This window comes from Vombatus ursinus, unplaced genomic scaffold (assembly GCF_900497805.2).
Source record: "Vombatus ursinus unplaced genomic scaffold, bare-nosed wombat genome assembly UNPS02005236.1, whole genome shotgun sequence".
Taxonomy (NCBI): domain Eukaryota; kingdom Metazoa; phylum Chordata; class Mammalia; order Diprotodontia; family Vombatidae; genus Vombatus; species Vombatus ursinus.
Window position 1 is genome coordinate 7,572,158 of NW_020945014.1, and position 13,864 is coordinate 7,586,021.

General features: G+C 36.8%; 1 protein-coding gene across 1 annotated transcript in view; it reads left to right on the plus strand.

The window, feature by feature from the left end:
- Positions 1–13,864, plus strand: part of COL22A1 (collagen type XXII alpha 1 chain) — a 523,255-nt gene that overhangs the window by 176,808 nt on the left and 332,583 nt on the right. Inside the window, exons 10-11 of the mRNA XM_027845270.1 lie at positions 4,150–4,212; positions 5,160–5,198. Coding sequence (XP_027701071.1) covers positions 4,150–4,212; positions 5,160–5,198 — 102 coding nt within the window. The remainder of the gene's footprint in view (positions 1–4,149; positions 4,213–5,159; positions 5,199–13,864) is intronic.

Genomic DNA, 13,864 nt, shown 5'->3' on the forward strand with positions numbered 1-13,864 from the left:
GAGACCTCAAATCTGGCCTCAGACGTTTATTGTATGTGTGATCGTAGAGAAGTCATTTAACCTCTGCCTGCCTCAGTTTCCTAATCTATAAAATGGGGATAATAATAGCACCCATCTCCCAGAGTTGTTGTGAGAGTCAAGGGAGATAATATTTATAAAGTTCTTAGCACAATACCTGGCACATTAGGTGCTTAATAAATGTTTATTTCTTTCTTTGTTTCTTTCCTCCTGTCTACTCCAGTTCTTTCCTCCTTTCATTTACATTTCTTTATTTCCCCTCTTTTCCTTTTCCTTTCCCCTTTACTATATTTCCCTCCTTTCTCCTCCTTTACCTTTCTCTCTTCATTCTTTCTTTGCCCTACATAGCACCCCTTCCTTTTCCCGCTAACATCCTACCATTCTGTTTCTCTGTCTCTATATTTCTGTCTCATTCTTTCTCCTTTTACTTCCTTATTCCTTTTTTCTCTTTCTCCTCTCGTCTACCCCACAATTCATCCCCTATTGTACTCCATTCATCCCTCCTTCTCTCCTTTCCCCCCTCTACTTCCTGTCTATTTTTCTTCCTTCTGTCACACACATGCACATATACACACAGACACACACACACACAGACACACACACACACACACACGTACAGACTTGTCTTCAGATGCACAGTAGTGTCCATCGCCTCTGACAGCTGTAAAACTCATTTGGCTGGATGTCACCTATGTTAGCCTTGCACTGAATTGTCTCCCTGCCCTGATGGAGTGCAGCAAGAGCAAGGTTATTGGGTCATGTTGATTCTAGGAGGAGAGGAGACATCTCTGCTTCACAGAATGTTTTCTGGTCTGTGACCTTATAGCTTCTTGGCAGCCAGGAAAAGACGTTTGGGGGTTTGAAGGACCTATAAATAGAAAGTGGTTGCATGAAACAGTGGCTGTTTATGTAATGGTCACAGGATTTCTGTGGGTTAGGAAAAAGGAAAAAGAGGGGCTGAAATCCCCCAAAACACCAAGGGAAGATAAATTTAAAATGATGATAGAAACAAAATGCGAATGTGGATTTAGCCACTTGGCTAAAGAATATCATTTCATTCCAGCTTGGCTTTGGCACCACTGATGTGCAATCTGTGGTCCTATTAACAACCAAAAGTGTGGCAAACCCAATTGGTGGGTAAGGCAGCTCAATAAATAGCCACATTTATATGATTGAACCACAGCTATGGAACCACAGAATCTTAGAGCTGTAAAGGTCACCAGAAGTCTCTGAGCCCAACCCTTTCATTTTATAAGACAAAGAAACTGAAGCATAGTAAGGGGAGATACTTAACCATGGTCAGAAATCTATCAGTCAATAAATTGATGCGTATTTATTAAATGATTACTATGTGCCAGGCAAAGTGATCAGTGATTGGCATACAAATACAAAGAATGAAAAATTCTTCCTCACAAGGGGCTTACATTCTAATTGTTGTTGTTCTTGAGTCGTTTCAGTCATGTCTGACTCTTTGTGACCTCATTTGGAGCTCTTGGCAAAGATACTGGAGTGGTTTGCCATTTCCTTCTACAGAGCTCATTTTCCAGATGAGGAAACTGAGGCAAATAGGGTTAAGTGACTTGCCCAAGGTCACAATGCTAGTAAGTGTCTAAGGCCAGATTTGAACATTTGAACATGGGAAGATAAGTCTTCCTGACTTCCAACCCAGCTGTGTCACCTAACTGCCCCCTACATTCTAATTGGAAGAATATATATATATCTATCTATCTATCTATCTATATATGTGTCTGTATATATATATATAGACACATATACACACATGTGAGAATGTATGTGTATGTATATGTATTTATAATATAGAGTGGATAATTATACATATATATAAACAAAAGTATACATATGTACAAGTGCATATATGTTTACACACATATATATGTATTATAATAATTAAATGTAAGTTAGTTGGGGAGATCAAGAAAGGCCTCATGCGGAAGATGGTGCCTGAACTATGTGTGAAAGGAAGAAAGAGATTCTGTAAGTTAGAGGTAAGGAGGCATTGTATTACAGGCATGAGGGGCAACCAGTGCAAAAGGATGCAGTCGTGAAAGTAGTGAAAGAGAGCCCTGCAGTTCCTTTCCATATATTCTCCAGAAAGGATTGACCCAATGTGCTGGGAGCCTCCCTCTGTTTTTGTTTGTTTTTAATAATTCATTGATCACAGTGTTATATTGGGCTGTCCATCTATTATGCTTAATTCTGGCTAGATGGCCAGCCCACCTCCTTTCTCACTCATAGATGTCCTTGGCAGAGTCTTTTACACCACTTCTGATGCACGAATCATCATTGGTGATGTATTGCTGCCTGCCAACCATCTACCTCTTTTTCTTTTGATCTCTGCAATTATTCAAAATGAACGCTTGAAAACACTAGAAAAATAGATTGGCTTTAATTCTGGTTGAGAATTATAGGACCAAATGGTTCAGAATGATAGATTGTGAGATGGAAGTGACCTCAGGGAGCATCTAGTCCTGAGGGAAGTCAGGACCAGTAGGTATAGACAACTGTGTTCAACTACTCTGTGATTTGGATAAATCACTTCAACTCTTTGACAGTTTCCTTGTGTGTAAATGAAAATGCTTACACAATCCTGCCCCGCCTACTTCACAGCAGTGTTTGGAGGATGAAATCAGAAGGACTTTGTGAATGTTTACTATGCTAAAAATGCCTTTGTGATAATTAATGTGGCTAGAAATAAATACCTGGGAAAGAGATCTTTCTGGATTGTGGGATTTTCAAGTAGTTACAGTGCATTAATTATTTGAGGAGCAGTGGGGTATAATGGAAAAGGCACTGCCCCAGGTTGGTATGGTAGGAAGAGAATTGTGTCTGGAGCCAGAAGACTTGGGTTGGAATTCTGGCTCTCAGTAAAGAGCAACTACCACCATCACCACCGTCACCACTTCAACCAGTTATACAGCACTTACTATGTGCCAGGCACTATGCCAGGCATATTATAGATACTGTCTCATTTGAGCCTCTCAATAACCGTGGGGGTTGGTGCTATTATTATTTGTAATTAAAAGTTGAGGAAATTGAGGTAATCAGAAGTTAACATGACTTGCCCAAGGTCACCCAGCTAGTGTCTGAGGCTGGATTTGAATTCAGGTCTTCCTGAGTCCAGGCCTGACACTTTATCTACTGTACTTTCTAGCTGCCACAGTATCAATGGGTCTCAGTTATATCATCTGTAAAATTCTGGATTAATTTAATTCATCTCTAAAGTCTTTTCTAATTCTCTATCCTATGACTCGCTGTGGTGTTATAAGACCTGGTTTTGAATTCGGGCTCTGGCACTTAATTAGCTATTTTATCTTGGGCAAATCACTTTATCAATTTGATCTTCTTTTCTTCCAAAATGGGAATAATATTCCCAATCTCACAGAATTGTGAGAAGTTATTATGATCTTCATAATTAAGTTTCCATTATATTTCAATATTTTGCTTCGGCTAGGTTTTACTTTACTTCTTTATTATATTATATACTTCTTTATTTATCCCTCTTATTTTTTCATCATATTAATTTTGGAATATATTCCTCTTTCTCACTCTTGTAAGAAAGATTAAAAAGGAAAGAGAAAAAAAAAACATTCACGCAAAACCAATCAGTGCATCAACTACATCTTATAGACAGTGCAATAATTCTCACTTGTACTCTTCCTATCTGTGCAACGAAAGGATTGAGGTGAATTTTCTCACTCTTGTCTAAGACTAAACTTGTTCATTGTAATTAAATAATTTAGTTCTGCTTCCTTAAATTGGTGTGTGTGTGTGTGTGTTTGTTTTTGTATCATTCTTTGATCAAAAGATTTGTAATTAGAAATCTAGACATCTCTGATAACAAAAATGAGACACAGTTCTTAATGGTAGATAGTTGGTGATATGTAGGAAAGGAGAAGTGAAGAAACATTTAAAAATGTATACATTTATCTATCTATCTATAGCTATAGCTATAGCTATATATACAAAGAGAATGGGAGAGAGGGAGGAAGAGACAAAGAAAAAAAGGTAGAGATGTTACTACTGCCATAGGGTGGATTTAAAAATAATAAAATTTAATATGCCCACTTATTATCTGTCTAACCTGATGCTTTTCTCTTTGAAAATTTTAAGGGAGAAACTGGAGCTCAAGGACAGAGTGGAGTCCCTGGACCCAAAGGAGAGAAAGGTGATTCGGTAAGTAAATAATCAGTCAATCAATTAATCAATCAATTGCTAAGAGTTTGTTAAGTGCTGCTATGTTCTGGTTACTGTACTAGATGTTGGGGATGCAAAAAAAGAAACTACTTTTGTCCTTAAGGGACTTACATTATAAGTAAGGCCATTTACTCCTGACCCTTGTGGTTCAATATGAAGGGAGCAAGGAGAGAAAGGCAAATTTTCTGATGAGATTCAATCCACTAATGTTTCTTTAGCAGGGCAGTGTTCTCTGAAGGGTTAAGGGTCAAAAAGCTTGAGATTCAATCTAAGTATAAAGGATTTGCACTTGTACTGTATAATTATAGCCAAGGTACAGTCAGCATGTTTGCTATAGATAATAGCCCATATATAATTAAAATAATAATTATTATTACACTTATTAAGGTATTATTGCTAAGGCACTGTCAGTCATAGATGATCCAAGACAGCCGATCATTGAATGTTGAGTATATGCTACAGGCTATAAGTACTTTAGGAGGTTAGAAGAGAGAGACTTTATGGTGGGGTTGGAGTGGTCAGGAAAGGCTTCATGGAGGAGAAGGGACATGTAGGACTGGTAAGATTCTGATCATTACAGAGAAGAGGGCAGTGTCAGGAAGAGTGTCATCAAAGGCAGGAATGTTTTGTGGAATATAGTCAAGAAATGGACTTATTGAAATTAGGGAAAAGGGATGGATCAAGCTGGAAAGGTTTGGTAGGTTCTTGAATATAGAAGAGTTTGACAGAAGTATGACAGATATAATGGGGATTACTAGAAAGATTAACCTAATAATTCTTTATAGTAGAGTAATTAATTGAGGGGAAGGGGAATATATGCAATACTTTTAAAATTATCATTCTAGGATGAATAGTAATTTTGTTGTGAGGACAGTGACATGCTATAAATTAAATTCTCTCCATTTTTTGTCTTTTTTCTTCCCTAGGGTCAAGGAACATTTTTCAAAGGAGAAAAGGGTGAAAAGGTATGATTTCTGCTTCACACTACACTGAGGACCCTGGGAAGTGAGTGAAAAACATGGCAAGGGGAGTCTGCTTTGGCCAGGGTCAGCCATCACTAATAGTGTTTTCTAGTAGGGATATTTTTGGTGAGGCAATTGGGGTTAAGTGACTTGCCCGGGGTCACATAGCTAGTAAGTATCAAATGTCTGAGAACTGGATTTGAACTCAGGTCCTCCTGACTCCAAGGCCAGAGTTCTGTCCACCATGTCACCTAGCTGTCCCTCTCGTAGGGACATCTTAAAGAGACTGTTTTCCAAGAGTTGTGCCAGCGTTGGTACTTCTTCCTCCTCCCTGATCCTGAAAGTATTCAAGCTTTTCAAGAGCTGGAAGAAAGGCAGAGAGAGCCAATATGCAAGTTTTTACTGTGGCGTGAAGTCAAGGAGCCATTCACTTTCCGGGTCACTCTCTCTTTTGCACATCAGTGTACACCAAAGGACAGTATTATGGAGTAGCAGAAGACAGAGCAAGTGAAATGAATCTTTTTGAGCCCACAGACAGTACATGGCAAATCAGGTTGAAAATGTTCCTAATTAAGCAATGCCTCAAGATCAGAAAATGAAAATAAAACTTAAAAGACTCTAGAATACTAGTTTATTGTTCTCTAGTTTCCAAGCATTAACCACGATGAATCTCTAATCTTTAAAGATTTATTAAGTAAGCAAGAGCATTTTCACTAAACAATTCCAATTCAATAACAAACAAAAATTGATTAAGTATAAGCTCTTAGTCAGGCCCAATTAGCACTAGCAGTACAAAAAAGAAAAACAACAATTTCTATTCTCAAAGAGGGATATATAATAAGGACTTTAAGCGAGGAGATGGATCGGGCCTGCTCTTGAACAACTATACCACAAATCAGAACATAAGTGCCTAGGAGAGGTTAAACACAATGATCCAAAAGACTTGAGAAAGGTGGTATTACATTGAGCTGGAGTGCATCAGAATGGCTTCGTGAAAAAGTTCTCACCTAGATTGGGACTTGATGGAAAGGAGAAAAAGGATTTCTACAGAAAGAGATGAGGAGTGGGTATCCTTTCCAACTGTGGGGAACAGCATGAGTAAAGGCACCAAGTTAATCAATGGAAGTTTGAGAATGGGGGCGTCTTCCATGGGAATGGTGTGAGTTAAGTCTGGAAAAGTAAAGTTAACTTTGTCCTTCTTAACATACATGTGTACTCACAAACCCTTGTCAACAGAAGTTTTATATGCTATAATTATATAAATATAGTCATTCATCTATGCGTTTTTAAAAGAGAAAGGGAACAACCATTTATGAGGTACTGTACAGAGTACTTTACAAATATATCACTTGATAATATATAACAACTTTATGAAAAGATTTATAAAAGTAAATTTTATTGATGGCTTTTGTTTTTATGTCATCTATTTTCCTGAGAAAGCCATCCCTTTAAAGAGACTAAAAAAGAAGAAAGGAAAACAGTTTAGCAAAATTAACCAAAATATCCAAAAAACTTGACATTGTATATGCAATGTTTCACACCTACAATCCACTAATTCTGCGAAGAAGCAAGAGATGATGCTTTTTTTGCATCTCTTCTTAGTGCCAAGTGTCTGAGGTTGGTTTTAAACTCAGTTCCTCCTAACTCTAAGGTCTGAGCTCTATCCGCTGTGCCACCTAGCTGTCCTTCACCATCGTATTTTTTTTATTATAGGAAATGAGACCCATTGAGGTTAAGTGACTTATCTTAAAAGTCAAGTTGAGAGAATCAGACATAGGTCCTCTGTCACCAAATCTTTCCATTCTTTTCACTGTACTGTGCTGCCTGAGATTTTTCACAGAAATCTGTTCAATGGAAAGATTTCAACAGATCGAAACAATGGATCAAATTTACTGGGATGGACTTCATTATAGATAAGCATGAGTCATCCATTTGGGTTTAGAAAATGAACTGTATAATTCCAAGATGGAAGAAGCACTAGGGCTTCAGGGTATGATTTGACAACTGTTTATATGAAACAATGCCTAGGGTTTTGGTGGACTAGAAGTTCTATATAGGTTAACAGTGGGATACGGTAACCAAGAAGGCTAATATAAACTCAGCCCTCCTTAAGAGAAGAAGAATATAAAGAACTGGGGAAGTCCTATATTCTGTCCTATTTAAATCTGAAGTATAATGTGTACTTCTAGAAAACATATTTTAGGAAGGATATGGATAAGCTGTTAAGTTTCCAAAGGGGAAGGAAGAAAAAGGATGGTGGGAGTTCTTGGTTGAATGACTTTGGAATGTTTTACTTGAATTACCTGAAATTTTACCTGAATTTCCCTGAAAGATTTTCAAGGGTCATAGTTATCTTCAGAAATTTGAATTTAAGTTACCATTTGGAACTAACTTTTTTATGATTTGGGGCAGAAGCTAAAACATGTAATAATTGGTAGAAGAGATAGATTGAATCCCAGTGTATGGAAGAAACTTTTCAATAATGAGAGCTATCAAAATATGTAATTGATTGCCTTGGGAAATATTAGATTTCCTCACATTAGAAGTTATTCCCAGACTTTAGGAAATGGTTCATTCTTGAACAGTGGAGGTCTTAAGAGAAAAGTTGTATGACTGTTTGTGAGGGCTGTTGTTGAGAGAATTCATATTTATATATAGTCAGAACTAAATGGCTTTTGAGGCCATTTCCATCTTTGAGATTCTATCATTTACTTATTTTTTCAATTCAGTGCATTCTAGATTGATAAATGTTAGCTACACATTTACGAGCTCCCTGCTGGCAGGTTAAAGGAGACTTTCTGTTGTTCTTCAATTTGTTTCTTCTAGTGATATAACCATGGAGCCACAGAATAAAGAATATTAAAGCTGAAAGGAAACTTAGAACAAGAGGCATTGGACTGGAAGGAACCTTAGAACATAGAACATGGAGTTTTAGAAGGGGCATTAGAGAGGATCTAGTTAAAATCCCTCTTTTTAAAGAGGACGAAACTGGGATTTTGAGAGAAGTTAATCGTCTTGGGCCGCCTTTGCCAGAGAATTTGATTTACAAGCTGGCAGGGGAAGTCTGATCTGCTGACTTCTGGATAATTTCCCTTTCTGCTATAATCATGCTGATTTTCAGTGGTATAGTATAATTCCAACAAAATCTCTTCCTGAATATGACTTTGATTGATTTGGGCTTCCCATAATTTTAATTTCTACCCTTCTCTTCTTTCCACTTCCCATTTAATCTACACCTCATACTTTTGCCATCCCCTCCCTCTCTAAACCCCCATAACCTGATTGATACCTCCTACTGAGCTCCTGTCCCAGGTCATAGACAAACTGTCAGTGTGGTGAGCTTTCACTCCAGCTATCTGGTAGGTTGGTCCCTACATTGCAAGAAGTGGTGATCATTCATGACTGGGGTATTCAGAGAAGGCTCCCTGAGAAAAAAGAACTGGCTTTTGAACTTGACCTCAGAATATGTGTAGAATTCTGACAACGGAGTGGAGTTTTTTCTATTCTATTGTATGAGCAGTAGGAGTAGATGTGGGGAGAGATGAACAAAGTTAGCATGTAGTAATGGAAAGAACATACACAAGGTTTGAATCCCTCTTCTGCTACTTTGTACCTTCGTGACTTTGGTTAAATCACTTTCCCTTTCTAGACTTCAACATCATCCTCAGAAAGTGAAGGTGTTAGACTCCATGATCTCTAAGGTCCTTAATTTCTATAATCGAATGTGTTCCTGGTATCCCACGATTGAATCCTGATCATAGGTTCCTGCTGAAACATATTTACACAGAAGGGTGAAGTTCTACAATCTTGTTAGCATAGAGCCCTGCCTCAGGTATATTATAGGTTAAGCATATTATATTAAGTATATTATAGGTTAAGTTGGAGATTAAGGTTAAATTAGAATTTCTGTAGTAACCATGGAATCTAACCACCATTTAGAATATTTTTTCCTGTAAGAAAATACTTTTCACATTTTGAATAACACTTGGGAGCATAAATTAATTGTGATAGAGCTGTAATAGAACTTAGAGTATATCGAGTAATTTTACAGATGAGGAGACTAAAGTCTCAGAAAGGGAGTTCACACAATAGGTGTCAGAAATACTTGAGTATAAACTTTTCAAACAGCAGGGTCTTACCTAACATCAAAATCAACTGCATATACAGACACACATGTATATATGCATTCATTCATGCATACATACATGCATGCATGCATACATCCATTAGTATATCAATGCATATCAGTTTCTACCATGGTATGGCACAAAATACCCTAAACTCAATAATCAGAATACCTGTTTTGAAGTTTTTGTTCTACTGCTCATTCACTGAGCTGTAGGTAGGTCACAATCCTTCCCTGGACATTAATTTTTCATCTCACTTATAAAGGACTTGGATCCCATAAAAGATAGCTGATAGATAGATAGATAGATAGATAGATAGATAGATAGATAGATAGATAGATAGATAGATAGATAGATAGATAGATGGATGGATAGCAAATAGAGATTGATTTTAAATTTATTTCATCTTTATTAGTACCTTTGGCTTAATATTGCATTAATTTCCAAATATATCCCTCCTTCATCCAGTGAGCTATTCATTATAACAACAAAAAACAATGAGAAAACAGCTTAACAAAATCAAACCAATCTACTATGTACAGCAGTGTATTCTATACTCTAGCTACATAGTCATCTATCTATCTACCTACCTATCTATCTGTCTATCCATAACCTATCTGCATATATAGTTCTTCAATGAAGGAAGGGAGATGCATTTTCTCAGCTGTTCTCCGGGAACACGCTTCTACATTATAAATACACAACATACAGGGTTTTTTGTTGTTGTTCTTTCTGATTACATTTTTGTCCTTCTACATATTATTTTCTTAATTCTGCCTATTTCACTGTCTCAGTTTATATGGGACTGCATATATTCTACATTCTTCCAACTTTAATAATCTGCCCTATTTATGTAGCACTGTATAGTTTAGGGGCAGGGGCAAGAGAGGTGGACTCTACCCATGATTTCAGCAATTCAGGGAGCTCCTATTTAGGAAACCACCACTACAAATGCAGATATACCTGCTCTGACACTTGCAATCTTAGAGGGTTGCCTGGGGCACTAAGAGTTTAAACAGTTATCTTATGGACACATGGTCAGTGTATATATCAGAGGCAGGGCATGAATCTAGGACTTTCTAACCTTGATGCCAGTTTATCCTGGTTGGCCATTGATCTCTCTCTAGCATATTAATGTGCTTCACAAGCCACAGTGCCCAGCATTCAACAAACTCCTCCAGTTGTGGTTTGACAAGTGAAGAATAGAGAACTCTTACCCCTTTATTCCTGGAAACCTCTCTTAATGCAAACTGAGATCATGTAAGCTTTTTTGGTTACCATATCACTCTGATTACTCATATTGAAATTGCAGTCCACTAAAACCCCTAGATCTTGTCAAACCAATTATTGTCTAACCATGCCAGCTCCACTGTGTATGTGTGAAATTGATGATTTCCTGTGTCTAGAATAACTTTCCCTATATCATTTCCATTTGGGACCCTAGAAATAAACTAATATTACCTCTGAAAGTCTTAATTATTTGGGCATAGATCTACATATAAGCATAAAAATAAGTAGAGTTGACCTTTATGGTCATCCCCCATTAGTCTTTGATCATGGGATAAATATACCCAACACAAGGAAGTAAGTGTCATATTAATTTTTTGATATATTATGTATTTCCTTTGCCTTACAGTGATGTGGGCTATTTAAAATAACTTCAGTGAAATCTTTTTTAATAGTATTTTTATTTTTCCCAATTCATTTGAAAACATTTTTACCATTAATTTTTACAAGATTTTGAATTCCAAATTTTTCTCCCTCCCTCTCTTTCCTCCCTTCTTCCTAATATGATAGGCAAATTGATATAGGCTATACATGTGCTATCAGGTAAAACACATTTCCATATTAGTCACAGTTGTGAAAGAAGAAACATATCAAAAGGATAAAAACCACAAAAAAGAACAAAATAAGTGAAAAAAAGTATGTTTTGATCTGCATTCAGAGTCCATCAGTTATCTGAATGTGGATAACATTTTCCATTGTGAGTCCTTTGTACTTGTCTTGGATCACTGTGTTGCTGAGAAGATCTGAGTCATTCATAGTTGATCATCAGACAATGTTGCTGATACTGTGTACAATGTTTTCCTGATTCTACTCATTTCACTTTGCATCAGTTCATACATGTCTTTCCAGGTTGTTCTCCTTGTTGTTGGTTTTATTTTTCTGAAAACTGCCTGTTCATCATTTCTTATAGCACAATAGTATACCATCATATTCATATACCACAGCTTGTTCAGTCATTCCCCAATTTATGGGCATTCCTTCAGTTTCCAAAATTATGCCATCATGAAAAGGGCTGCTATAAATATTTTTGCACCTGTAAGTCCTTTCCCCTTTTTTATGATATCTTTGGGATACATATCTAGTAGTAGTATTGCTGGATCAAAGGGTAGTAAAATTTGATTACCCTTTGGGTGTAGTTCCAAATTGCTTTCCAGAATGGTTGGATTGGTTCAAAACTCCATTAACAATGTATCAGTGTCCCAATTTTCCCACATCCTCTCTGACATTTATCATTTTCCTTTTTTGTCATATTAGCCAATCTGATAGGTGTGAGGTGGTACCTTTAATTTTCATTTCTCTAATCTAAAGTGACTTAGAGAACTTCTTGCTATGCCTATTGATAACTTTGATTTCTTCATCTGAAAACAGCCTATTCATATCCTTTGACCATTTGTCAATTGGAGAATGGCTTGTATTCTTATGACTTTGACCCATTTCTCTATGTATTTGAGAAATTAGGCCTTTATCAGAGACACTTGTTGTGAAGATTGTTTCTCAGTTTTCTGCTTTCCTTCTAATCTTGGTTGCATTGGTTTTGTTTTGCAAAAGCATTTTAATATAATCAAAATTATTTATTTTATATTTTGTAATGCTCTCTACTTCTCATTTGGTCATGAACCCATAACTCACTTAACTTCTTTAATAATTTGGATTCTATACCACTTGGTGCATATATGTTTAGTATTGATATGACTTCATTGTCCGTAGTACCTTTTAGCAAGATGTTGTTTCCTTCCTTATCTCTTAATTAGGTCTCTATTTGCTTTTACTTAGTCTGAGATCAGGATTGATACCCCTGGCTTTTTATTTTTACTTCATCTGAAGCATAATAGATTCAGCTCTAGCCCCTTACCTTTCCTCTGTGTGTATCTCTCTGCTTCGTGTGTTTCTTGTAAACAACTTATTTTAGGATTCTGGTTTTTTGATCTACTCTGCTGTCTACTTCCATTTTATGAGAGAGTTCATCCCGTTCACATTCACAGTTATGATTACTAACTGTGCCCTTCATCCTATTTGTTTGTCCTCTCTCTCCTTTCAACCTTTGCCTCCTCACCAGTGTTTTGCTTCTGTCTACCACTTCTCCCAGTCTGCCTTCTCTTTTGTCAGGTCCCCCCTCCCCCCACCATGCTTGATCTCCTCCCCTCTTACTTTCCTGTTGGGTAAAATAAATTTCTATATTCAACTGATTGTGTATATTATTCCCTTTTTGAGCCAATACTGATGAGAGTAAGGTTCAAGCGATGCCCATTTGCCACCCTCCCATCTTTCCCTACATTGTAATAAGTTTTTTGTTCCTCTTCATGTGAAATAATTTACGTCATTCTACCTCTCCTTTCCTTCTGTACCCAGTGTACTCCTCTTTCTCACCTCTTACTTATTGTTTATGTCATTCCTTCAAATTCACTTTATACCCATACCCTCTGCCTATGCATATTCCTTCCAGCTGTACTATGAGTGGCACAATTTTTATAAATCACAAATATCTTCCCATGTAAGGATGTAAACAGTTCAGCTCCATTGAATTCCATATGTTTCTTTTCCCTTTTTACCTTTTTAGATTTCTCTTGAGTCTTGATACTGGAAATCAAATTTTTTGTTTAATTCTGGTCTTATGAAAGCTTGAAATCCTTCTATTTCATTGAATGACCACTTTGCCCCTTGAAGTATTATGCTTAATTTCACCGGATAGGTGATTCTTGATTACAGTCTTAGCTCCTTTGCATTCTAGAATATCATGTTCCATGGTCTCTAATCCTTTAGTGTTGCAGCTGCTAAATCCTGTGTAATCCTGATTGTGGCTCCCTGATATTTAAATTGTTTCTTTCTGGGCACTTGCATTATTTTTTCCTTGACTGTATAGTTCTATAATTTGGCTACAATGTTCTTTGGAGTTTTTATTTTGGGATCTCTTTCCTAAGGTGATTGGTGGATTCTTTCAGGGGTAATTTTGCCCTCTGGTTCCAGGATATCAGACATTTTTTTCCCTTGGTAATTTCTTGAAAGATGCTTTCCAGATCCTCCTTTTGATTGTAGGTTTCAGATAGTCAAGTGATTCTGACATTAACTATCCTGGATCTATTTTCCACATCAGTTGTTTTTCCCATGAGGTATTGTACATTTTCTTCCATTTTTTTCATTCTTTTGAATTTGATTGATTCTCGATGTCTCGTGGAGCCATTAGCTTTCACTTGCCCATTTCTGCTTTTTAAGCAGTTATTTTCTCTTTCTGGGTTGTTGACTCTTTTTTCATAATTC